The sequence below is a fragment of the Rhinopithecus bieti genome, unplaced genomic scaffold (genome assembly GCF_001698545.2).
Source record: "Rhinopithecus bieti isolate Rb0 unplaced genomic scaffold, ASM169854v2 scaffold_5002, whole genome shotgun sequence".
NCBI classification, from domain to species: Eukaryota; Metazoa; Chordata; class Mammalia; order Primates; family Cercopithecidae; genus Rhinopithecus; species Rhinopithecus bieti.
This window is the reverse complement of record NW_016804830.1, coordinates 2,073,755-2,101,249: the sequence shown is the minus strand read 5'-3', so window position 1 is coordinate 2,101,249 and position 27,495 is coordinate 2,073,755. Positions and strand designations below refer to the sequence as shown.

Sequence of the window (27,495 nt, the reverse complement as noted above, 5' to 3'; positions counted from 1 at the left end):
TGTGAGTAGTCCTGGCTATGCAGCAGGCCGAGATGGAAGGACTGCTTGAGCCCCCATTAGCGCTCAAGGCTGCAGTGAGCTAGGATCATGCCACTGAACTGCAGCCTGCGCCACACTGAGGCCCGGTCTCCAAAAATTAAAATTAAAAATTAAAATAAATTAATTTCAAATATAATGATATAGGTAAGTTAAAAGAGAATAGGAAAAAAGATACACCATATAAATACTAACCAAAAGAAAGCTGAGTGGCATTACTAATATCAGAAAATGCCAGTTTCAAAGAAAATCAGAATAGAGATAATAAACTTACACAAAACTGTAAAAAAGGCCTGGTGCAGTCACTCACGCCTGTAATCCTAGCACTTTGGGAGACTGAGGTGGATGATCACCTGAGGTCAGGGGTTTGAGACCAGCCTGGCCAACATGGCAAAACCCTCTCTCTACTAAAAATACAAAAATTAGCCGGGCGTGGTAGCACATACCTATAATCCCAGCTACTCAGGAGGCTGAGGCAGGAGAATTGCTTGAACACAGACGGCAGAGGTTGCAGTGAGCCCTCAAAAAAAACAAAAAAACAAAAAAACAAAAAACACACACACAAAAACAAAATTATAAAAAGATCAATTCACCGACCATCCTGGCTAACATGGTGAAACCCCGTCTCTACTAAAAAACACAAAAAACTAGCCGGACGAGGTGGCGGGCGCCTGTAGTCCCAGCTACTCGGGAGGCTGAGGCAGGAGAATGGCGTGAACCCGGGAGGCGGAGCTTGCAGTGAGCTGAGATCCGGCCACTGCACTCCAGCCTGGGCGGCAGAGCAAGACTCCGTCTAAAAAAAAAAAAAAAAAGATCAATTCACCAAGAAAACATAATAATCCTAAATGCTACGCCTCATATATCAGAGTTTCAAAATACATGAAGGAAAAGCTATCAGAAGGGGAAGGAGAAACAGGAAACTCATTATAGTTGAGAACTTTACTATATCTCTCTCAGCAATTGGGAGTGTTCTCAAAGTTATAAAGGGTCTGAGTGGGGGAAAAACACATCTATGGTGCTGTCATGAAAATGTAGCCTTAGGGAAAAGATGAAGCCAACATTTATTCTTTCTGTGAAACAGCAGGGCTTCTAAGAATCTGTCGTTTTTGGGCCGGGGGCAGTGGCTCACACCTGTAATCTCAGCACTTTGGGAGGCCCAGGTCGGGGGATCACGAGGTCAGGAAATCCGGGCGCGGTGGCTCACGCCTGTAATCCCAGCACTTTGGGAGGCCGAAGTGGGTGAATCACGAGGTCACGAAATCGAGACCATCCTGGCCAACATGGTGAAACCCCATCTCTACTAAAAATACAAAGAAATTAGCCAGGTGTGGTGGCGGGCGCCTGTAGTCCCAGCTACTTGGGAGGCTGAGGCAGCAGAATGGCGTGAACCCAGGAGGTGGGGCTTGCAGTGAGCCGAGATCGTGCCGCTGCACTCCAGCCTGGGCCACAGTGCGAGATTCTGTCTCCAAATAAATAAATAAATAAATAAGTCATTTTTCCACAGTCGCCTCTTAGGGAGCACAATAAAGAGAAGAGCCTGTGGTGTGTCTTTTGTTTCATTTAATGAACCCTAATAAAATTCCCAGGATACACAGAATTTTCAAGAGAATTGTACTACTTGATGCACTACAAGCTTGAGCTTACAGGGGCAGAAACAGCGCAAAGTGAAGAAGGATCTTTGGATTCGCAAATATCTACAAGAAAAAAGTATGAGAATAGTACTCAGTTATAAACATGGGCTACTTTTCATGAGTAAAAAAAAGAAAAACCCAGCATGACTCAGAAAGCGGAAGCAAAAGATCAGATGGCAGGGTAAGAGCCATAGAAAATCATTTCCAGGGAACTCTAATCAAGGAGCTGGTTATCTGTGCCCAGCCAGATTTCAGAATTGTTACGGATTAACAATTTCCTTCAACTGTTACCCACCAACTTTTTGAATCTGAATGCTTATTATTCGATACCTGTTCCACCGCTTGATGTGGGTGTGTCAGGGAACTGTAGATTGAAGTTAGTTCTCAATATTGTGGACTGAGAGGGCTCATACTCAAGGAGTGTATGCCAGGAACCGTATTGAAGGAGGCTTATCCACACCTGCACTTGATTTTTTTCTTTCCAAATTTAATTTTAGGTGCAGGGGGTACATGTGCAGATGTGTTACATGGGTAAATTGTGTGTTGCAGGGGTTTGGTGCAGATTATTTCATTATTTATTACCCAGGTAATAAGTGTAGTACCCAAGAGGTAGTTTTTTGATTCTCACCCTCCCACCCTCTGCCCTCAAGCAGTCCCTGGTATCTATTGTTCCCTGCCTTGTGTCCATGTGTACTCAGTGTTTAGCTCCCACTTATAAGAACGTGCTGGTTTTGATTTTCTGTTCCTGTTTTAACGTGCTTAGAATAATGGCCTCCAGCTCCATCCATGTTGCTGCAAAGGATATGATTTTGTTCTTTTTTATAGCTGTGTAGTATTCCATGTATGTGTGTATATATATATATATATACACACACACACACATTTTCTTTATCTAGTTCCATTCGATTTATATAAGGTCCTAGACTTCAAATTGATGCTGTAATGAGACTTTGGAAGCCTGTGGGAAGTGCATGAGTGTATTTTCATAAGGCAGGATGTGAATGGTGGCCAGGAGGCAAAATGTGGCAGACTGTATTTTTCAAAGATAGATGCAACAGTATTTCCCATCCCACATGGTCTTCCACAGTATGTTCTTAGCACTTTCCCATCAAGAGGTGAACTCAAATTCCCCTTCCTTTGAATTTGGGCTGGATTTAAGTCTCACTAGTAACCATTAAAATGCAGAAGTGATGTTGTAATACCAAAGCTAGGTCAGAAAAGGCCAGCTTCCACCTGGTTCTCTTAGAATGTTCCCTCTTGGGATGTTCACCTTGAAATAAACAAACATCCTGTGAAAAATCCGTGACCATGTAGGTGTTCCTGCTGACAATTCTAGCTAAGATTGGTATTCAAGTCCTCCAAGTCCAAAATTCAAGCATGAGAGAGAAGAAGCCTGGAAGTGGATATTCCAGCCCTACCTGGACTAGTCATTCAAATAACCCCAGCTGAGACTCCAGACATCACGAAGCAGAGAAAAACCATCCCTGCTGTGTTCTGTCTGGATTTTTGATCCACAGAACCTATGAGCATAATCACATGGTTGTCTTATGGCACAAAGTTTTGGGTGGCTTGTTACACAGCAATCATCAGAGCACTTAAATCCTTCTCAAGAAGAACCACTGGAAAGTTAGACCAAAGAGTAATAAAATGGTTTTTTTAGAGGGAATTGATGGAACAGATTGTATGGGACACAAACTGATGCAAAATTTCTCTGAACACATTTTATGCTTTTAACTTTAAAATCATGAAAATGTTATAGTCTTTAAAAGTAAAATTACATCAGAAAAATGGCAGTCCTTGAACACTGAAAACAGAAACAAATGAATCTAGCTGCAAACTACGTTGGTTAGAAGTAAGCATTTTCACTCTACATCGTTAGTGAATGATATTTGAAGGACAGAGAGTGATGCCAAGAAATCTTCAACTTCATTCAGCATTCATTTTTGGTGGTAATGCTCGTATTCTGTTGTAAGTATTTTATACTGCTTATAAATCACATCACGTACTTAGCTCATTGTTAAAATCCAACAAGATTTTCAGGGGAAAAGCAGAAGATGCAAGAAGAAAATTAAAGTTAAAAATAATGTGGCAGCTCTCTGGTCTCGGCTGCAGAAGCGAGATGATGAAGGGAACGTCATCGTTTGGAAAGCGTCGCAATAAGACGCACACATTGTGCCGCCGCTGTGGCTCTAAGGCCTACCACCTTCAGAAGTCGACCTGTGGCAAATGTGGCTACCCTGCCAAGCGCAAGAGAAAGTATAACTGGAGTGCCAAGGCTAAAAGACGAAATACCACCAGAACTGGTCGAATGAGGCACCTAAAAATTGTAATACCGCAGATTCAGGCATGGATTCCGTGAAGGAACAACACCTAAACCCAAGAGGGCAGCTGTTGCAGCATCCAGTTCATCTTAAGAATGTCAACGATTAGTCACGCAATAAATGTTCTGGTTTTTAAAAAAAAAATGTGATATTAAATTTGAACTGAAAGTAACAGTATGAACTCATAGTTTTTATTTTTGTTAAGTTAAAAAAACTTTTAATTGAACCATAATAAATGTACAGAAAAGTATACAAATGTACAACTCAATGAATTTTCACAAACTGAATACATCAGCACCCAAATCAAGCAACAAAACATTACTAGCATCTATAGAAACCTCCCATTGCTCTTTCCATCACTATCCCTCCTGCCATGTACCCCTACCTACCCCCCTCACCCCCACCAGTATCCTGACTTCTAACTACATTGAAACGGTCTCAATTTTTGTGTTCCATATAATCATATAGTATGTCCTCTTTTATGTCTGGCTTCTTTTGCCCAGCATTACACTTTTGAGATTTATCTGTATTGTTGTACGTAGTCATAGGTTGTTCATTTTCATTGTAGTAAAGTGTTGATTCAGAAATTTTATTTCTGCAGAAAAGCAACAGTTCAATATTCAGAAAGGTGACTTTAGAAAATGATGCCACATCCAGGGAAACATACCTCACATCCACCTTCCAACACAACTAGCCACCTGGCATGAGGTCTGAGCTTTTCACCTTTGCCGTCACTTGTTTTGGTTACAGAAGTTATCTGTTAAAATGGGTTCATATTCCAAACATACTCACAGGCATTGAGAGTGAAAGTTCCACAGTAAAAGGTGCTTCAGATATATTAAGTTAAATAAAATCAATTAAACTCTCATTACTTCATTATGTGGAGAAGCTTATAGCTTTATTTTCTGAAACAATTATTAATTTTAATATGCAATACTTAATATGCTCATTTAACCACAGAAAGATTTTTTTTTAAATGCCATCAAGTTTCATATTCCATTTGAGAAATGGAATATAATGATATAATACACTGAACATCATAGCTTCCCAATTATAGCAGCAAATACAGTTCACAATGGATGACCACGGTGAAATCACTGAAGTCCAACTGATGTAATCATTTATAAGAACTCTGTTTTTATTAATTTTGAGAAGGTAATTTTTTTTTTTGAGACGGAGTCTCGCTCTGTCACCCAGGCTGGAGTGCAGTGACTGGATCTCAGCTCACTGCAAGCTCCGCCTCTCGGGTTTATGCCATTCTCCTGCCTCAGCCTCCTGAGTAGCTGGGACTACAGGCGCCCACCACCTCGCCCGGCTAGTTTTTTGTATTTTTTTTTTTTAAGTAGATACGGGGTTTCACTGTGTTAGCCAGGATGGTCTCGATCTCCTGACCTCATGATCCGCCCGTCTCGGCCTCCCAGAGTGCTGGGATTACAGGCTTGAGCCACCGCGCCCGGCAGAGAAGGTAATTTTAAGGTGTTGGGTTATACTTTTACATACACAAAATTCATTCCATTCTTAATACACAGAAAGCTAAAAAAGAAAAGACAATCAGCATCAATTGGGATGATACTGGGCCAGAATCATACCTCTTTCACTATCATTACGATGTTCTGAAGGTAGAATGCCTAGAATCTAAATATATAATTAAAGCCAGAGGGATCTGGTCCAAGATATTCCACATAAATGATTTTCTATTCTATACTTAAACCATTGGATATAATTTGCCACAGAAATTAGAATTACTAGATTTCTCTTCATATGGGAAATGTCTAGATTTTAGTTTTGCCAGCCCTCCTCATCTAGTTCATATCATCAGTTTTAGGTTAGTCTTGTAGAATAGTATGTTGGAAAAATTTAGCAATTACCAATTCTTCAAATATTTTACTTGTAAAAAATTAGGTTCTCGGAGTCTCTCTGAGACTACTCTGGCTCGGGAAGAGTAGAATTTAAAAAAAAAAGTCAGATTCTAAATGTATTCTTTTAGAAAGTGTATCTTCTAACCGTCTTAATTTTTCCTTTGTTTGTTGGTCTACTCAGGCTTTCTTCAGCATGTGAAGTAAATTTTAGTATATTTTTTCCATAAAATAATTCTGGATTTTCAGTATTTTTAAATACATGTATGGTGTGTGTATAAATAAATATACCTACACACTATACACACACACATTACATATCTATACTATAGCAACTTATAACTTTAAAAATCCATAGCTGTCACTTTTATGATTCATATAGCTGTAGCTGTGTAATCTTTCATATTTCTATTCTGTGATCTAGACTGCCAAGGTCTTGATTATATTGGTATCCTTTAAAGAAACACACAAAAACAACCAAGTCTTTTTTTTTTTTTTTTTTTTGAGACGGAGTCTCGCTCTGCCGCTCAGGCTGGAGTGCTATGGCCAGATCTCAGCTCACTGCAAGCTCCGCCTCCCGGGTTTACGCCATTCTCCTGCCTCAGCCTCCCGAGTAGCTGGGACTACAGGCGCCCGCCACCTCGCCTGGCTAATTTTTTTGTATTTTTTAGTAGAGACGGGGTTTCACCGTGTTAGCCAGGATGGTCTCGATCTCCTGACCTCGTGATCCGCCCGTCTCGGCCTCCCAAAGTGCTGGGATTACAGGCTTGAGCCACCGCGCCCGGCCCCAAGTCTACTTTTTATTGTTTATACCAGTGCTGACAATAGAAATATGTGAGCTACAGATAAAAAATTTTCCTGTAACACATTTTTTAAAAACAAAAAATAGTTATTCATTTTAATGTATTTTATTTGAACCAATATATCTAAAATATTATTTAAATATGTACTCAATATGAAAAACTGAGATACTTAACTTTTTAAAAACAACAAAGTCTTTAGAATCTTGTGTTTCACATTTAACACCATTTGAATTTGGACTAGCCACATTTCAGTGCTCAATAACTCAATTACAAGTGCTCAACAGGTTGCTAGTGACTACCATATATTAGACAGTACAGGTCTAGTCCATTATTTCCCACATTTAGCAGTAGTAATTGCTTTCTTTTACTCATTCTTTAAACAATGAAGTACTGGCTGGGCGCGGTGGCTCACGCCTGTAATCACAGCACTTTGGGAGGCTGAGGCAGGTAGATCACCTGAGGTCAGGAGTTGAGACCAGCTTGGCCAACATGGTGAAACCCCATGTTTACTAAAAATACAAAAATCAGCCTGGCATGGTGGCGGGCACCTGTAATCCCAGCTACTCAGAAGGCTGAGGGAGGAGAATGGCTTGAACCCGGGAGGCAGAGCTTGCAGTGAGCCGAGATTGTGATTGTAGCACTGCACGCCAGTCTGGGCAACAGAGAGAGACTCCGTCTCAAAAAAAAAAAAAAAAAAAAAAAAAAAAAAAAAAGAGGTGCACACTATGGGTACTATAATATAGCGATAGAGAGGTGAACTAAATAAAATGTGGACCCACATTTTAACTTCCTGAATACATTATCATTATTATAGTGTAATTAATATTCCATTCCCAATGTGTAGCGCTTTGGCAACATCCACAAGTTTTAATATGTAGAATTTTTTTTTTTTGAGATGGAGTTTTGCTCTTGTTGCCCAGGCTGGCGTGCAATGGCGTGATCTCGGCTCACTGCAACCTCTGTCTCCTGGGTTCAAGTGATTCTCCCATCTCAGTCTCACGAGTAGCTGGGATCACAGGCGCATGCCACCATCCTTGGCTAATTTTTGTATTTTTAGTGGAGATGAGGTTTCGCCATGATGGTCAGGCTGGTCTCGAACTCCTGACCTCGTGATCTGCCCACCTTGGCCTCCCAAAGTGCTGGGATTACAGGCATGAGCCACCACGCCCAGCCAGAATTTTTTTTTAATAATTCATTTTAAACTGGTTATAATTTCATGGATAATTTGATCTTTAAAAGAACATCATGGAAAATTTTAAAAACATAAAAGTAGAGAGAATAGCAAAACAAATAAAACCATGTATGCAAGACTTAGGTTACCATCATTTTGCCAAACTTGTTATTCATCCTCATTTTTCTATTGCATGAACAAAATGACATTCCAGATACATCATCTCATGTGTATAAACTTCAGAAATTATCTCTAACAAATAGACTTTTACATAACCACAATGCTATTATCACACCTAACAAAAAGTTTAATATTATCTAATATTGTCAATATTCCCATTCTCCCAATTATTATGTCTTCTTTTACATGTTTGTTCAACTCATGATCTAAGTAAAAACCACTCTTTCATTGCATTTGATTGATGTTGTCTCAAGTCTGTCAATACCTAAGAGTTCCACCTTATTTCTTAAAATGCCATTTTATTGGTTGGGAAACCAGGTGATTCCTCTTGTAGAATTACCCTTATTTTATATTTAATTGCTCCTTTTCATGTCATGTAATTTACTTTTCCATTCCTTGAATTTTCTATAAACTGGGAGTTAGATCTTGAGGCTTAAATTCAGGTTCAATATTTTTGGCAAGATGTGTTTATCTTACTGTATCACATTAGGAGGCACATTTTTACTGTCTTGCTTTCTGTGAAGTTAAGATGATCAGTGAGTTCAGATGTTGTCAGTCTCATCTATTCACTGTAAAGTTCACAACCTTTCACTGAATAGTCTCAACCTCTACAGAGAATCGTGCCTAAATCCATTATTTCATTATGTGTTACACAATAGTTTTTCTAATACAATTTTCTATTATTCTTTCTGCATTCATTAGCCTGGAATTTTCTAATAAAGAACTTTTACCTCATTAACTTCTGGTTGCCTTGAAATACAGTTTACACAGGAAATGTAGACTAAATGACTTTCCTTTCATTTGCACATTTTCAGAATGAGGTGGTTCCCTGGCAACCTCCGTGTGTATACTACACAGATGGAAGAATATGGAGATAATAGGTAAGATCAAAAGCTTTTCCACATTCAGTACTTTAATAAAGTTCCTTTCTAGGATGAATTTCCTATAACATGGTTTCAAAGGTGATGAAAGGCTTCCATATGTTCGTCAACATATTCTTTCCTTTAAATAAAACTTCCTATGCTTAGTTCTGAGCATGAAGCAAAAGGGATTCCCACATTCAAAAACTTTTCCTCTAGAATGTACTTCCTATGCGCAACATAAAATTCACAATGGAAGAGTTCTAATAACTATTAAGTTACATTATGAATTCGCTGATGGTAAGTAAGATGTGAATGTTGTCTAAATGCCTTTTTACATTCCTTACATTTGTAAGGTTTCTCACCAGAATGAATTCTCTGATGTTGAATCAGTGATGAATGAAGTCTAAAGGCCTTTCCACATTCCTTACAGTCATAGGGCTTTTCACCAGTATGAATACTTTGATGTTGAGTAAGTTGTGAAAGCAGTCTAAAAGTCTTCTCACATTCCTTACACTTATAGGGTTTCTCACCAAAATGAATACTCTGATGTTGAGTAAGCTGTGAGAACAGTCTAAATGCCTTCCCACATTCCTTACATTCATAAGGTTTCTCTCCAATGTGAATACCCTGATGTGAAATAAGTTCTGAGTAACGACGAAAGAACTTCTGACATTCCTTACATTCATAGGGCTTCTCACCGGTATGTATTCTCTGATGGAGAGTTAGATGATAGCCACGACTAAAAGTCTTCCCACATTCCTTACAATCGTAAGGCTTCTCACCAGTGTGAATTCTCTGATGCAGAGTAAGCTGTTGCCGCACTCTAAAGGCCTTTCCACACTCCTTACATTCATAGGGTTTTTCTCCAGTATGAAGTTTGTGATGTATTCGAAGGCCTGTACTACACAGAAAGGCCTGACCACATTCCTTACACTCATAGCACTTCTCAGCAATGTTAAGTCTCTGATGTCGAGTAAGGTGTGCATACTGCCTAAAGGCCTTCCCACATTCCTTACATTCATAGGGCTTCTCACCTGTGTGAATCCTTTGATGGAGATTAAGTTGTCCTCTAACTCTAAAGGCTTTCCCACATTCTTTACATTCATATGGCTTCTCACCAATATGAATTCTCTGATGTACTCGAAGGTCTGAGCCACATGTGAAGATCTTTCCACATTTTTTACATTCATAGAGTTTGTCAGAAGTATGAATTCTCTGATGTCGACTGAGGTGGGCACACTGTCTAAAGGCTTTTCCACATTCTTTACATTCATAGGGTTTCTCACCAGTATGAATTCTTTGATGGAAAGTAAGTTGTTGTCGTACTCTAAAAGCCTTCCCACATTCCCCACATTCATAGGGTTTCTCTCTGTTACGACTCTTCTGATACAGAGGAAGAGATGTGAGTTTTCTGTAGCTAGGCGTTTTTTCAGAGGTGGTTTTTGTCACTTGCCTGAAACACACTTCATGAGGACTTTCTTGTCCTTCAAGTCCACAGCTTTTAATTCTTTCCATTACCTTCCACTGAGATAAGTTCATTTCATAAATATCCTTTTCTTGAAATAACTTTTTAGTGTCATATCTGGATTCCAAATCTGAAAGAAAACAAGACCAAAACATATTTCCCTGTTCTACACAAAATAAACAAAAAACTTTATGATAGAAATCAATGACACACACAAAAGAGAAAGTCCAATTGAAGTAAATGGGCTCAAAATCTCTAAAATAGGTAACTTTAAAAAAGCTAAAAGCATATATGAAAATGATGAGTTAAGACCAGATTATTTCGGTGCAGATCAAAGTTTGAGACTCCCCACTTAAATTTTTTAATTTCTCTTTTCAATTAGAATAAAGAGCAAATACTTTATCAGGAGTAACATGGACTCTGTTAACTACAAGGTACCAACTCAAGCCACTGATCCCTTTGTTGTCCATGTCCCTATCACACTTGCCTCCTTTCTGTTCCTAGACTGTGTCGCAATCTTTCTTTTTTGAGACGGAGTCTCTGTCGCTCAGGTTGGAGTGCAGCAGCACGATGTCGGCTCACTGTAACCTCTGCCTCCCGGGTTCAAGCAGTTATCCTGCCTCAGCCTCCCTAGTAGCTGGAATTACAGGAGTGTGCCACCACGCTTGGCTAACTTTTGTATTTTTAGTAGAGACGGGGTTTCACCATGCTGGCCAGGCTGGTCTCGAACTCCTGACCTCAAGTGACCCGCCTGCCTCGGTCTCCCAAAGCGCTGGGATAACAGGCATGAGCCACCGCATCCGGCCCAATCTTTCCACTTCTTGGAGCTTTTCACTGGCTATTAAATCTCCCAGGAATCCTGACTTGGGTTTGCATAGTTGGGTTTCTTTCATCCATCAGGTTTCATTTTAAAATCTGAAAACGATCCCTGCTAACTTCATGTAATATATATCCTTTGTTTTCTATCCCAGTCCCTTCTTCTTTTCTTCTTTTTTTGTTTTTTTTGAGACGGAGTCTCGCTCTGTAGCCCAGGCTGGAGTGCAGTGGCGCGATCTCGGCTCACTGCAATCTCCGCCTCCCGGGTTCACACCATTCTCCTGCCTCAGTCTCCCGAGTAGCTGGGACTACAGGTGCCTGCCACCATGCCCGGCTAATGTTTTGTATTTTAGTATAGATGGGGTTTCACTGTGTTAGCCAGGATGGTCTCAATCTCCTGACCTCATGATCCACCTGCCTTGGCCTCCCAAAGTGCTGGGATTACAGGCATGAGCCACCGTGCCCGGCCTCTTTTTTTTTTTTTTTTTTAAAGACAGAGTTTCGCTCTTGTTGCCCAGGCTGGAGTGCAATGGCACAATCTCGGCTCACTGCAACCTCCGCCTTCTGAGTTCAAATGATTCTCCTGCCTCAGCCTCCCAAGTAGGTAGGATTACAGGCGCGTGCCACCACTGTATTTTAGTAGAGACAGGGTTTCACCATCTTGGCAAGGCTGGTCTTGAACTCCTGACCTCGTGATCTGCCTGCCTCAGCCTCCCAAAGTGCCAGGATTATAGGCGTCAGCCACCGTGCCCAGCCTACTTCTTTCCTTTTTTTTTTTTCGAGACAGTCTCACTGTGTCGCCCAAGCTGAAATGCCGTGGTGCATGATCTCGGTTCAGTGCAATCTCTGCCCCAGAGTTCAAGCAATTCTCGTGTCTCAGCCTCCCAAGTAACTGGGATTACAAGCACCTGCCACCACACCTGGCTAATTTTTGTATTTTTAGTAGAGACTGAGTTTCACAATTTGCCAGGCTGATCTCGAACTCCTGTCCTCAAGTGATCTGCCAGCCTCAGCCTCCCAAAGTGCTGGGATTACAGGTATGAGCCACCATGCCTGGCTACTTATTTCTTAACATTTTTCTCAATTGTGTTGTTATTCATTAATTTCCCCACTTATTATCTTTCTTTTCTTTTTTTTTTTTTTTTTTTGAGGCGGAGTCTCGCTCTGTCGCCCGGACTGGAGTGCAGTGGCCTGATCTCAGCTCACTGCAAGCTCTGCCTCCTGGGTTTACGCCTTCTCCTGCCTCAGCCTCCCGAGTAGCTGGGACTACAGGCGCCCGCCACCTCGCCCGGCTAGTTTTGTATTTTAGTAGAGACGGGGTTTCACCGTGTTAGCCAGGATGGTCTCGATCTCCTGACCTCGTGATCCGCCCGTCTCGGCCTCCCAAAGTGCTGGGATTACAGGCTTGAGCCACCGCGCCCGGCCTATCTTTATTTTCTTACCTTAAACTTCCCCAAGGGCAGAAACAATTTTTCACTCACCAGTGAATAACAAATCCACAGTACATATTAACTGTGAATTAAATTATCATAATTAGTCAGCAATTATGGCATATGATATCCTGCCTCCAATCTTAAACCTTACTACACTGATTAAACATTCTTTTTATCACTTCCTACAGAGATGGGAAACAAGGACATCTAAGCTATCTCAGTGTATATAAATGGAAAACAGTGATTTCTTTACACTTGATCATCTTCCAATTTGCCTCTTCATATATACTTGCAGATATCTCCACTGCAGTTCAACTCCTACTTTGCATAGTCATAAGTGAGCTTTGCCCCCATTCACGACCAAGGTAATGAGAGGCTCTAAATATTTATCTTCACTTGAGTTTACATAACTTGCACATCTATGTTACAGGTTCCCCATATCTTACCAGAAGTCCCCATAATGCCATCTGGGTACTTCCTAGAGAATATTTCAGTGATTTTCCAGGTGTAACAACAGGTTTATGCTATGGTAAAAGGCTAGTAAAATTCTGAGCAAAGAGATGTTTTTTGCAAATGTGCACGTTCTCAAAATCTTTGCAATAGGAATTCAATACTCTTTAAAAAGGAAAAGGTATTTTAAATAATGTTGCTTCAGGGTTAGGGTTAGGGTTAGGGTTAGAGTTAGGGTTAAAGCAACATTATTTGCAGTCTACCCAAACTGGAAAGAATCCAAGTATTCATCAATGGAAGAACAGCTAATAAATGATGGCATATTAATACATCACAATACTATACAGCAATGAGAATTAACAATCTACAACTACACGCAAGATTAGCAAGAGCTAATCTCACAAACATAATGGTGAGTAAACAAAACTAGACATAGAACAATATATACTGTACAATTCCATTTTTATAAAGTTTAAAAATGATAATTAATAATCTATGGTAGTGTCAGGACAGTGGTTAGCCTTGGTGGGGAGGAATGACTGAAAGAAGTCAGGAGGGGCTTCTGGTATCCTAGTAAAGTTCTATTTCTGAATCTGTGTACTAATTAGATGGGTGTGGTCACTGTGCCAATTCACTAATTATCTGTATATTTTTGTGTGTATTTATATTTCAGTAAGTTTACTTTTAAAAAGTATACACTAAAAAGATACTAAAAGGCAACAATAATTTAAATACAGTGGGTAAAATGTGACCAAGGTTAGGTAAATGAATGGAACAGAAAATACTGTTATATAATCTGTGTTTCTCTCACTCTCTCTGTCTCTCTCTTTCTCTGTCTCCCCACCCAAAAAAAGCAATACGAAACTATGGCAATTGTCTAGAATTTTGGGGATAAAGTCCACTTATGGCCTCAATAAGACAAGATATGAGTGATATTAATAAAAGCATCATAATTAGCTAAATAATGGTAGTAAATAAGTAGTTATGAAGGTAATACAAAGGTTAAGAAATAAGATGCTCATTTCAAAGGATTTACCTGCAAATTAAAAATAAAACCAGTAATCTAAAAGGAAAGCAGTCAAAAATCAAATTAAAGGCTAAAACATTCATAAGAAAGTGAGAAAGTGTTACTGTTCACATTAAAGTCCACACAAACTGGGGACCATGGCTCGCGCCTGTAATCCCCAACTACTTGGGGAGGCTGCAGTTGGGAGATCACTTGGGGTTGAAGGATTATTTAAGGCCAGGAGGTCAAGACCAGCCTGGCCAACGTAATGAGACCCCAATCTCAAAAAATTAAAAAAAAGAAATTTAAGCCCATACAAATTGGCATAAGAAACAATAAACAATGGAAACAGTAATGGAATACAGGAAGTGAGGAGACAATGCACAAAGTAAATATAAGCATAAACAAATTAGGACAAAATGTCTGTATTCACTAATAACCAAATTAGAACAGGTTGTAAAATTTGTTCTGTAAAATTTGAAGGTTTTCATAAAAAAAAAAAATAGTGCCAATGTTGATAAAGTGAACTTGAAATTGTCATATATGGCTCCCTACTTAAGTGACAAGCCAGATCAAGATGTTGGCATTTTGAACATTCTCAATTAGAAGGGTATTCTATAACATACACAGGTGAGCTGTATGTCACCAAAGAGTCAGCCATGTTCGTTCCCAAATTTGCCTATTCCAGTTCTTATTGCTGCAAGTAACTAAAATTATTAATGTTTAAAGACAATTATTTCTATGAAAACTAAGCTGGATGTTTTGGAAGTATTGGCTATACATGCACATTGCAATTTTGTCAACGTAGGCATGGGTGAGAAACATAATAAAAGACAGAAAACATAAAAATTCAAGGATTCTGCCCTCAGATTGCTTCACAAGTATCTTTACATTCCTGTTCTACTTCAAAGAAGTTGAAACTGGAAAGAATAGCCTATGTTTCATATGTACTTTGATCAAGACAGAATGGGCTAGACCTACACCGAAACAAAATGCTGGGGCAAACATCAAAATATTGGCCTATGAGAGACAATTTTAATGTTCTACCTCCTAAAACATGTATGTAAAATATTTTAATGTTAATATTAATATTATTTATTAATTATATATGTAATTTATATCAATTAATATATTAATGTTAATAAAATTAATAAGCCAAATACTAGTTTGGATTCCACTGAATCAAAGAGTTTATTCTAGTAAACACTACTAATGTGAAAAAATATTAGTCTATCTTAGATCAAAATGAAAGAAGTATTTCCATTTGCGGGTCATCAGCTTTAAATAAAAAGAAAATTGGGGCAGGGTGTGGTGGCTCACTGTAATACCAGCATTTTGGCAGGCCAAGGCAAAAAGATTGCATGAACCCAGGAGTTTGAGACTGGTCTGGGCAACATGGTTTCCCGTCTGAAAAAAAATTAAATAAAGTAAAATAAAATAATAAAATAAAATAGGGAGCAAATTATCTTGTCATATAATTATCCCTGGAGGTATGCTGTTTCCTGAGGTACAATGTCTCCCCCATCCCTTTTTTTCTGACTGATACAAGATTATACAGGACACAGAATATTTATGACCAAGACAGTTCTAATTATATTAACATCAGAGATCTGAAAATGTTAAAACTCTATCACCACGAAATTGTACTTCTGAAAATTAACACTGATCTAATACTGCATAATCCCCATACTGAATTCCAGTGAAATACTGAATAAGCCTCAGTTTCAGATGATAATCTTACTGCCATTTCACCAAGGAACCAGAAACTGAAAGAAAAATATGTATTCCTCTCTTCACCACATTCTCCAATCAATCTATGTCTGAATTCTTACCATATATGTGGTTTTCCTTCATCAATCGGTTCCACTCCTTCCCATCTACTGAGGGTCACTGCTTACAAAACTACCCTCTCTCTCTACTTCATCAATATTCCTCTCTTTGAAATCATTCTCATAGCCTATAAACATGTTAAATATATTCACATCATAATTTCACATCGTAAAATATATTCCCTGTACTCTGTGTGTCTGCTTCCCTTTATGACAAAATTCATCCAAAGAATAGTTTAACCTTATTTTCACCATTGCCTCACCACCATTTTCTTTTTCTCTCTCAATAAATAACTCTAAAGCAAACAAACAAATGAAAAACCTTTATAACAGAGCATTTCTAACATATCAAAAAGTAGACAGAACAGCATAATAATCTCCATGTATCCAGCACCAACCATTAACCCATGCCCAATCTTGGCCTATGCACCCCCCAATCTACTTCCTTCCTATTATTTGAAGCAAGTCTTAGATATTACATTGTTTCATGTGTACAAAGTATGCATCTCAAAAAGCACTTTTATACAAAACCACAATACCATTATCCAAACCTTAAAATGAGTTATTAAATATCATCAAAATCAGTGTCCACACTTCCATCTGGCTGATAAAATTTTTTTTTTTTTTTTTTTTGAGACGGAGTCTCGCTCTGTCGCCTAAGCTGGAGTGCAGTGGCCGGATCTCAGCTCACTGCAAGCTCCGCCTCCTGGGTTTACGCCATTCTCCTGCCTCAGCCTCCGGAGTAGCTGGGACTACAGGCGCCGGCCACCTTGCCTGGCTAGTGTTTTGTATTTTTTAGTAGAGACGGGGTTTCACCGTGTTCGCCAGGATGGTCTCAATCTCCTGACCTCGTGATCCACCCATCTTGGCCTCCCAAAGTGCTGGGATTACAGGCTTGAGCCACTGCGCCCGGCCCTGGCTGATAAAATTTTAAACCTAAAAAGAATAACTCATCCAAACAAAGTTCACAGAATATAATTGTTACATGTCTTTTACATCTCTTTTAATGTACAGACTTTCCTATCATTTTTTTTTTTCTTTTTTTTTTTTTTGAGACGGAGTCTAGCTCTGTCGCCCAGGCTGGAGTGCAGTGGCGCCATCTCGGCTCACTGCAAGCTCCGCCTCCCGGGTTTACACCATTCTCCTGCCTCAGCCTCCCGAGTAGCTGGGACTACAGGCGCCCGCCATCTCGCCCGGCTAGTTTTTTGTATTTTTTTTTTTTAGTAGAGACGGGGTTTCACCGTGTAGACCAGGATGGTCTCGATCTCCTGACCTTGTGATCCACCCGTCTCGGCCTCCCAAAGTGCTGGGATTACAGGCTTGAGCCACCGCGCCGGGCCAGATTTTCCTATCATTTTTTGATTTCTCTTGTAATTTATTTGTTGAAGAACCTGTTTTTGGTCCTGTAGTTTCCCATATTCTGAATTTTGCTCACTACATTCCCAAGGTGTAGAACATAGTCCTCTATCTTCTTCCCATAAGTTGGGAATTGCCTTTAGAAGCTTGACAAGACTTAGGACCTTTTGTTGGCAAAATTACCTCATAGGTGATACTGTGCTCTTTCATTAGGAGAAACAACGTCTGATTGTCTCTATTTCTTTGATGCTATCAGCACTGATGTTCAATATCTAAATCCAGCAGTTCTTATGGGCTCCAAAATGGTAATATTCTAATTCTATCATTTCTTCTTCATTTATTCACTGAATACTTTCATTAAGAGAAACATACCTCCACCCACTACCTATTCATACAATTGTTATAAGAAAGGCAGGATAAATGCTTCTTTTCCTTTAAATTTATGCTTTTTAAATGTTAGTTTCCTAGTAACTTCCAATGATGAATAATTTGCTGTTAGCATCATTAAGAATTTATAAAATGAAGTGTATTTTATGCATTGCAATACATTGCAGTCATTATAGTAATGACATTCAAACAGTCCCATCTTTGGACAACTGGAGCCTCTTCAAATTGGATCCTCTTCCCTGACCACCCCATCTAAAATTACTCCATTCACTCATTATGATTCTCCATATCCTTACCTTACTCACTTTTCTTCATAATACCTAATTACTTCAGGATATTTTAGTAATCCATTTACTGATTTACTTGTTTACTGCCTGACTCCCCACTACAATTTAAACTCCATGAACAGAGGGCAATGAAAAAATGTATATATAAAAGTCAAAATATAAAAGATGAGCTAGAAAGGGATTAGATCCAAAATACAGGTAAAATGGAATCACGAGGGAAGAAAGCTTTCTCCTATAAGAAAAGGGAGAGAAACAAGACAGAAAAGAAATAAGTGATAAGTGAAAGTATGGATGAAATTTCTTTGGTGGCTCATGCTGAGAAGATCTAAATTTTCTTCCCAAGATTCAGGTCTCTTCTTCACAATTGATATCTAAGGGGTGTGTCTCCTCCTCAACCAGCAGGTCTGGCCATGCCGTAATAGCTGACCTTTGCCTGATCAGCACTTACCTAGAGTCCATCTTCTTTTCTCATCCCTCACAACCATCCAGGGCTCTTTCCCTTGTTCCAATAGGGTGATCACATCTGGCTTAGAAATGGAACATCCTGCTTAAAAATAAATAATAGAATATAATAAAGAATTTATTTAAGACTTCAAAACAAAGATGACTATCAGGATTGAAAAACATTCATAGCACAGAGTTACTTTAGGATCACAAGGAAAAACAAGAACAGAGAAGTAGGGACCTGGTCTTATATTTAATTTAAACTTACACAGGCTCTGTCTCGAGAGAAAAGAATAGTTGAAAGCAATGGTTTCAAATCCTGCCTCTCTTTCCCATGTCAGTAGAGCAACTAATTCAATCTCTCTGCACTGCAGTTTTCTCAGATGTGAAAAGCGGATAACAGTAATGTATATACATAGCATTGCTGTGAGATTTGATTTAATGTAAGTGTTTAGATGAATACCTGGTACATGTTAACCATTATATATGTTCATGAGGTACTACATTTGCTATTTTTTGATATTAATTTGTTAATAGAAAAGTAAGTTTCTTGCCAGGATATGCATATAATATTAAATGCAAATTCATGTATTTTAAACTTAAGCACAAAGTAGTTAAAATATGTCTGTTGTAGGAAACTGAATACTGTCCACTTGAGTTTTAACAAACTCTCGATTCAACCTAGCATCACATACACTATAAAAGCTGTTTTAATAGCTATGTAGAGCCAGACACCTCTGTCTTCCTATTTTCACTGTAAATGAGTTACAAATAACATGGACCATCCATAGCAGTATGAAATCCAATTTCTTTGACAATGGTTTTGCCATGAGTGTCTAAGAATTTATATCCAGCTGTCATTAAACACCGGTAATAACAGAAAAGTCAAAGAAAAATGTAAAGGTCAATGAATAGGGAAAGATGAAGGTGCTTAATAGTGGTAGCTACTGTCAAACCACAAAGCAGACAGCTAGTTTTTAGAAAGACAGTCCAGACGCGGTGGCTCACGCCTGTAATCCCAGCACTTTGGGAGGCTGAGGCGGGCAGATCACGAGGTCAAGAGATCAAGACCATCCTGGCCAACATGGTGAAACCCCGTCTCTACTTAAAATACAAAAATTAGCTGGGTGTGGTGGCACGTGCCTGTAGTCCTAGCTACTTGGGAAGTTGAGGCAGGAGAATTGCTGGAACCCAGAAGACAGAGGTTGCAGTGAGCCAAGATTGCGCCACTGCACTCCAGCCTGGTAACCAAGCGAGACTCTTAGAAAAAAAAAAAAAAAAGACAGCCCAGAAATTCAGTCCTGTGAATTTCTAAATTATTTGACACAGATATAGCTATGCTTACCCAGTGACACCAAGTTGCTATAGTTCTCTAATATCACATCTCTGTACAAATTCCTCTGATATGAGTTTAGGCATTCCCACTCTTCCTGAGAAAAGTCTACAGCCACATCTCTGAACATCACCAAATCCTGAAATGATAAACGCATGTATTATTTGTAAGATAAATGAAAACATTTTGAAGATGGAAGAAGGTGTCTGGATGTAGTGGCTCAATGACTGTAATTCCAGCTTTGGGAGCCTGAAGCAGGAGGATTGCTTGAGGCCAGGAGTTCGAGATCAGCCTAGACAACATACTAAGACCTTGTCTCTTAAAAGAAAAGGCTGGGCACGGTGGCTCAAACCTGTAATCCCAGCACTCTGTGATCATGAGGTCAGTAGATCAAGACCATCCTGGCTAACACGGTGAAACCCCGTCTCTACTAAAAATACAAAAAATTAGCCGGGCGTGGTGGTGGCCACCTGTAGTCCCAGCTACTCGGGAGGCTGAGGCAGGAGAATGGCGTGAACCTGGGAGATGGAGCTTGCAGTGAGCCAAGATTGTGCCACTGCACTCCAGCCTGGGTGACAGAGCAACAGAGCAAGACTCCGTCTCCAAAAAAAAAAAGTGGAAGAAGGATTTGATGGGTTTTGATGATATATGTTCACTTCATACATCAAATGAATAGACTGGTGCTGGAAGCCTGTGATGTGGGAAGGTGGCAATAAAGACATGTGACTGAAGCAGAATATATGTTCTTGAAGATTTCTATAAACAAGACCAGGGTTTGGCAACATTTTCTGTAAAGGGTCAATATTTTAGGCTTTGTATACCACATATGGTCTCTGTTTCACATTCTTCTTTTTTTTGGGAACGATTATTTTAAAATTTAATTAGCTTGCAGGCTGTTCCAAAACAAGCTATAGCTTGTGGGCCAAATTTGCAGTGTATCTAGTTTGCCCACCACTGCTATGGCCAAAACTTCCTATGTACTATGGAATAGAAGATAATTTTATTTATTTCCAGACATATTCAGGTAATTATCAGAATTTCTCAATTAACTGAAATAGGTTCATAGGAACAGTACTTGCAAAGGACCTAAAAAGTTCTCAATAAATGGGATTTATTCTATCTTTTTTCCTTTAAAGATTAAAAAAAAAAATTAATTGATGGGATTTCTCCCCAAGAAAATGAACTGTAAAGGCGGCACGCGCGGTGCTCAAGCCTGTAATCCCAGCACTTTGGAAGCCGAGACGGGCAGGATCACGAGGTCAGGAGATCGAGAGCCATCCTGGCTGAACACGGGTGAAACCCCATCTCTAGCTAAAAATACAAAAAACTAGCGGGCGAGAACGTGGCGGGCGCCGGTAGTCCCAGCTACTCGGGAGGCTGGAGCCAGGGAGAATGGCGTCAAACCCAGGAGGCGGAGCTTGCAGGTGAGCTGAGATCCGGCCAGCTGCACTCCAGCCTGGGCGACAGAGTGAGATCTCCGTCTCAACAACAACAACAAAAAAATGAACTGTAAAATCTCTATTTTAAAAGTATATTTTGCATAAAACTTAAAATTTCTTCCAGATATAACTTTATCATAATGTATCATTAGCATTTTTATCATAACAGATTCTTTAACATTTATAGTTTACTACATGATACGGTAGTTCCCCCTTACTTGTGGTTTTGCTTTCCTCAATTTCAGTTACCCACGGTCAGCCATGGTCCAAAAATATTAAATGGAAAAATTCCAGAAATAAACAATTCATAAGTTTTCAACTCCATGCCATTCTCAGTAACATGATGAAATCTCACACTAACCACTCCACCCACCTCAGATGTGATATGCTTTGTCCAGCACAGCAACATCGTATTTACTACCTATCAGATCAAAACAACATCATATATAGGGTTCCATACTATCTGAGGTTTTCGGCATCCACTGGGGGTCCTGTAATGTATCCTCCTTGGGTAAGGACGGACCCGCTGTACACCATCTGATGGATATGTTACACTTAATAGTGACCATATTTAGATATAGCTATACTTTTAAACATATTAAATTATATTTAGAATTTATATTACAAAAAATCTCTAAAGCTGCTGCAATGTCCAATACTCTAGTTTAGCAATATGTGGCTATCGAGCACTTGAATGGGACTAGTCCAAATCCACATGTGCTGTAAATGTCAAATATATACCAGATACCAGATAGTGAAGACTTTAGAAGGAAAATAACAAGGTAAAACATATTGATGATTTATACGTATTTTTTATTTTATCTTGGTTTTGAGGCAGGGTCTCACTCTGTCACCTAGGTTGGAATGGCGTGGCACAATCACAGCCCATTTATTGATTACAGCTCACTGCAGCCTCGAACTCCTCGGTTCAAGCAATTCTCCTACCTCAGCTTCCCAAATTGCTAAGACCATAGACATATGCCACCACGTCTGGCTAATTTTTCTTTGGTGGTGGTGGTTGTTTTTTAGAGATGGGATCTCATTAAGTTGCTCAGGCTTATCTCAAACTCCTGGGCTCAAGCAGTCCTCCTGTCTCAGCCTTCCAATTCCAAAGTGCTGAGATTACAAGCATGAACTACCACTGTCAGGGCCTGACCATGACTTTTATATTGAATACACTTGGAAATAATATTTTGGTCATATTGGGTTAAATAAAAGACATTAAAATCAATTGCATGTGTTTCTTTTTCCTTTTTTTTAATGTGACTACTATTTATTTACTAAAATATGTGGCCTTGCATACATTCTATACTTTCAAAATTTGACTACTAGAAAATGTTAAATTACATATGTAGCTTGAATTACAATTATTTTAGACAGTGCTATTTTAATCCGGAGAATTTCAGATAAAATGCCCACTTTTAGGAACTTCATTTCTGCCCCATCTCTGCTCTAGATAGATAAGGAGCACACAGGAGATGCTGAATGATTTGGTCAATGCACACATGGATACTGATACAATCTGGCTATGTCCCCACCCAAATCTCATCTTGAATTGTAGCTCCCATAATTCCCGTGTGTTGTGGGAGAGACCCAGTGTGAGATAATTGAATCACGGGGGCCACTCCCCCTATACTGTTTTCGTGGCAGTAAGTCTCACAGGATCTAATGATTTTATAAGGGGTTTCCCTTTACTCTTGGCATTCATTCACTCTTTGCCTGTCACCATGTAAGACATGCCTTTCGTCTTCCGCCATGACTGTGAGGCCTCCGCAGCTATGTGGAACTGTGAGTCCATTAAACCTCTTTTTCTTTATAAATTACCCAGTCGCAGGAATGTCTTTATCAGCAGTGTGAAAACGGACTACTAAAAATACGCATGGAGAAGATAGGGGCACTTAGGAATCTGGCTGGCTCCATCCCTTGCTGGAATGGGGAAGACTGGGGAGCAGCTGTTGAATGGGGCTCTGTTAGAAAGTTGCACAATAACAAATGAGAATGTTCACATAACCTGAAAAAAATGACAGAATTCCAAGTAGAGAGAAATTCCAACTTACACGAGCCATGATTTTAGAATTGCAAGAACCGGGTCAATTTTCCTCAAGGTTCATTTACTTCAGAATCAGGGTCCACAGATGCCAGAGCTGGAGAAAGAATGCATAAAATCATGAGAACAGAATTGCCTCAGAGTTTCCAAATTTTAAAAACCGATACTACTACTCCATTCCTATATGCAACTCCCACCCCCAACATACAGACAAGTTTTGATAGGTAAGAGGTAGTTTAGACAAAGATGTCCTCCCCCAGACCACAGTGAAATCAGCTCAGCTGCACGAGGAATTGCAGAGCAGAGACTCTGCAGCATTAAAGCATATGTCTAGACACTTCAGCAGGAGGGCTGCCAGTTGGTCCCCAGCTCCGACCCCAGTGCAGGCTGGTTTGGACCACAGAATGGGTTGTGCAGACCTGTCCTGAACAGATCCTCCTCCCTCCATCCCCACTTCCCCAGCTGAAAAGGGGTTACACCATCTAAACCAAAACTCTCCTTCTTGGCCTTAGGAATCTCGCTGGCCTCCCCAAACACAAAGACAGAAAATAGCATAGACAAGAATTTCCCAAACTTTGCTCAAATTGGAATCACCTGGATATCTTTTAACTATACTGTTGCCTGGCTCCCACCTTTAAACACACTGATTTAATTAGTGTGACGTGGGATTTAGGATTTTTTTTTTTAACTACCTCTTCCTCCCATGGGTGTTTATAATGGGCAGCAAAGTTTGGTAGTCAAACTTGAGTATGCATCAGAATCACCCAGAGGGCTTGTTAAAACACAACTTGCTAGGTCTCACTCCTAGAGTTTGGTATTCAGTAGGTTTGGGATTGGACTTGAGAATTTGCATTTCTAAAAAGTTTCCAGGTGATGCTGATGCTGCTGGTCCAGATGCCACACTTTGAGTACCACAGGCATAAAACACCTGAAGAAAGGCTATATAGCAGCCTTGATTATGGCAAAACCGCAGGTGCACATTGGGATCCCTTCCCCAAGGCTTAACTCAGGGCTTTCTGCTCCTTATTTTCCTATTCAGGATCAATATTGCCTGCATGATCTCAATTACCAAGCAATCTTTCTTGGTACTCAGACTTAAAGAAGTAAATTTATGAAATCTGAGCATGGATAATGTTCTAGAAGGTAGAAACAGGCTGGGTGCAGTGGCTCATGCATGTAGTCCCAGCACTTTGGGAGGCCCAGATGGGAGGATTGCTTGATGCCAGGAATTGAAAACCAGCCTGGACAACATAGTAAGATTCTGTCTCTGACAAAAAAAATTTTTTTTAATTAGCTGGGTGTGTTGGCACCTGTCTGTATCCCTAGCTACTTGGGAGGCTGAGGCAAGAGAACTGCTTGAGCCCAGGAGTTCAGGGCTGCAGTGAGCTATGATCTTTCCACTGCACTCCAGCCTGGGTGACAGAGTAAGACCCTGTCTCTTAAAAAAAAAAAAAAAAAAAAAAAAGAACAAAATAGGAAAAGGAAAAAGAAATAACCTATCAGCTTATCAGTTAAAATATACTAGTAACTAGAGAGCATATTGAAGGAACTGTATTGGCAGATTTGAAAAAGTTATGACATCTCATAATTACTAAGCTGTTGGGAAATGGATACTCAATGATATGATGTAGAAAGAATAAAGTAATTTGTGGATAGAAAGTGTTTAAAATGGGACCAAAAAAGCTGGAAAGAACCTAAATATCCTTCAGCAATGTTAAATAAATTACCATGCATTCACACAATGGAAAATTAAAACAGCAGAGTGCAGTGGCTCATGCCTGTAATCCCAGCACTCTGGGAGGTCAAGGCAGGTGACCACTTAATAAGTCCAGGAGTTCAAGACCAGCCTGGCCAACATGGCAAAACTCCATCTCTACAAAAAATTAGCCGGGCATCGTGGTGCAAATCTGTGGTCCCAGCTCGCTGGGAGGCTAAGGTGAGAGGATGGCCTGAGCCCAGGATGTCAAGGCTGTAATGAACCCTGTTCATGCCACTGAACTCCAGCCTGGGCAGCAGAGCGATACCCTGTTTTGTTTTGTTTTGTTTAAAAAAAAAAAAAGAAAAGAAAAATAAACACCCATTAAAAATGAAGATAAAATTCATATTTGATGTCATGGGAAGACAGCCACTACATATTGTTGGGGGAAGAAGACAGGTTAGAAAAGATGATTGTAATGTAACTGTCTTTTGGCAGGTAAACTACGTATACATGCATATATGTATATGCATGTGTATATATGCATATATGTATATGTATGTGTATAAAAAGATCTGTGCATTGGAATAAAATTTTACTGTTACCTCTACTTGATGGTATCCCAGTCCTAGGTGATATTTATTTGTTCTTCCCTGGAGTCTACATGTTTTTTAAGGCAGGATTTTGCTCTGTCACCCAGGCTAAAGTGCAATCTCGGATCTCAGCTCACAGCAGCCTCCACTTCCAGAGATCAAGCGATCCTCCTACCTCAGCCTCTGGAGTAGCTGTGACTAAAGGCACATGCCACCACCCTGGCTAATTTTTGTATTTTTTGCCAGTCTATGTTGCCTAGCCTGTTCTCAAACTCCTGGACTCAAGTGATCCACCTGCCTCCACCTCCCAAAGTGCTGGGATTACAGGCTTGAGCCACTGCACCCGGCCTGAATTTTTTAATTAAAAATTTGTATCGCTTATACCTGAACAATAATTCAAAACAGCTATGCAAGGAATATCACAAAAAGCTCCAACAGTTCCATCCCTGCTACTCTGGCCCTATCTTCCAAATCTAGAGGCAACAATTTTTACCTCTATTAGCTGTTCCTTTTGGTATTTAAACTCCACACATTCAAAAAACATGCTAATATTTTTACTTCCGAATTTTAGTTGTAATCATTATATATTCCCTTACTACTATGGCAGGCACAGTTTTAGCTATCTTTTACCAACTCACCTCCCACCCACATATGCACAGTTACAGTCCCTTTATCCTTTCAATACGATTTTTTTTTTTTTTTTTTTTTTGAGACAGAGTTGCACTCTGTCACCCAGGCTGTAGTGCGGTGGCACAATCTCAGCTCACTGCAACCTCCGCTTCCTGGGTTCAAGTGATTCTCCGCCTGTCCCAGCCTCCCAAGTAGCTGGGATTACAGGTGCACACCACCACGCTCAGCTAATTTTTGTGTTTTTTGTAGAGATGGGGTTTCACCATGTTGGCCAGGCTGGTCTCGAACTCCTGAGCTCATGTGATCCACCAGCCTCCGCCTCCCAAACTGTTGGGATTATAGGTGTGAGCCACTGCACCCAGCCTCAATATGGTTTTATTCTATTTCAGAGTAAATCAGTTTTAAAATTCAGTTTATATTATTGTGACTAAACATTGTCACCAACTGAACTATGTAGTATACTCTTGATTATTCTGCCTTCTTTGCATAAGACTTTTTTTTCTGAGATTAAAATGATCTTGTTTTTTGTAAGTTTAGTTTTCAAAGAAATTGTCATTAATTCATTTCCCTGAATCATGTAATTGAGGGATGACGCTCCTGGTATAAAATAGCACAGCTGGCCGGGCGCGGTGGCTCACGCCCGTAATCCCAGCACTTTGGGAGGCCAAGGCGGGTGGATCATGAGGTCAGGAGATCAAGATCATCCTGGCTAAAATGGTGAAACCTCGTCTCCACTAAAAATACAAAAAATTAGCCGAGCATGGTAGCACATGCCTGTAGTCCCAGCTACTGGGGAGGCTGAGGCAGGAGAATTGCTTGAACCCAGAAGGCGGAGGTTGCAGCAAGCCTAGATTGTGCCACTGTACTGCATCCAGCCTGGGCGACAGAGCAAGACTCCATCTCAACATAAAAAAATAAAAAATAAAATAGCACAGCTGTCTATTTTATATTCTGAGAATGAAAATCAATCCTTCAGAAATTCAGTCAAATACTTCAAATACCTGTATCCCACCTGGCAAAAGTCAATTCCTAAATGTGCCTATCGCTGAAATCCGCATGACTCTGAGGTGAAAAGTTGATCAAGTTATAGGAGCCAGAAACCCTCCTGAAGGAATTGCTTGGGCAGTTTTGAATATTCCTGCCCAATAAGTGATTTTTTAAATAATTTACAAAACATCCATAAAATGGAATACTAAGGTAATCACTAAATGCTAAATTTTAGAAAACAGTTAATGGCCGGGCGCGGTGGCTCAAGCCTGTAATCCCAGCACTTTGGGAGGCCGAGACGGGCGGATCACGAGGTCAGGAGATCGAGACCATCCTGGCTAACACAGTGAAACCCCGTCTCTACTAAAAAATACAAAAAAACTAGCCGGGCGAGGTGGCGGGCGCCTGTAGTCCCAGCTACTCGGGAGGCTGAGGC

At 39.9% G+C, this 27,495-nt stretch overlaps 1 protein-coding gene and 1 pseudogene across 4 annotated transcripts in view; one reads left to right on the top strand and one right to left on the bottom strand.

Moving 5' to 3' along the window:
* Positions 1–3,760: 3,760 nt before the first annotated feature.
* Positions 3,761–4,123, top strand: LOC108528660 (60S ribosomal protein L37 pseudogene; annotated as a pseudogene). The gene has a single exon (XR_001885241.1). The product of XR_001885241.1 is annotated as a 60S ribosomal protein L37 pseudogene (transcript).
* Positions 4,124–6,580: 2,457 nt separating this feature from the next.
* Positions 6,581–27,495, bottom strand: part of ZFP30 (ZFP30 zinc finger protein) — a 24,470-nt gene continuing 3,555 nt past the window's right edge. For 2 of the 3 annotated variants that reach the window (XM_017870589.1, XM_017870590.1), the window contains exons 3-6: positions 23,164–23,250; positions 19,680–19,806; positions 18,339–18,437; positions 6,581–10,456 (exon numbers count right to left, since the gene is read on the bottom strand). In XM_017870589.1, the coding sequence (XP_017726078.1) occupies positions 9,132–10,456; positions 18,339–18,437; positions 19,680–19,806; positions 23,164–23,172 (1,560 nt within the window). In that variant the 5' untranslated portion in view covers positions 23,173–23,250 and the 3' untranslated portion in view covers positions 6,581–9,131. The remainder of the gene's footprint in view (positions 10,457–18,338; positions 18,438–19,679; positions 19,807–23,163; positions 23,251–27,495) is intronic. The other variant, XM_017870591.1, reaches the window with a different exon arrangement.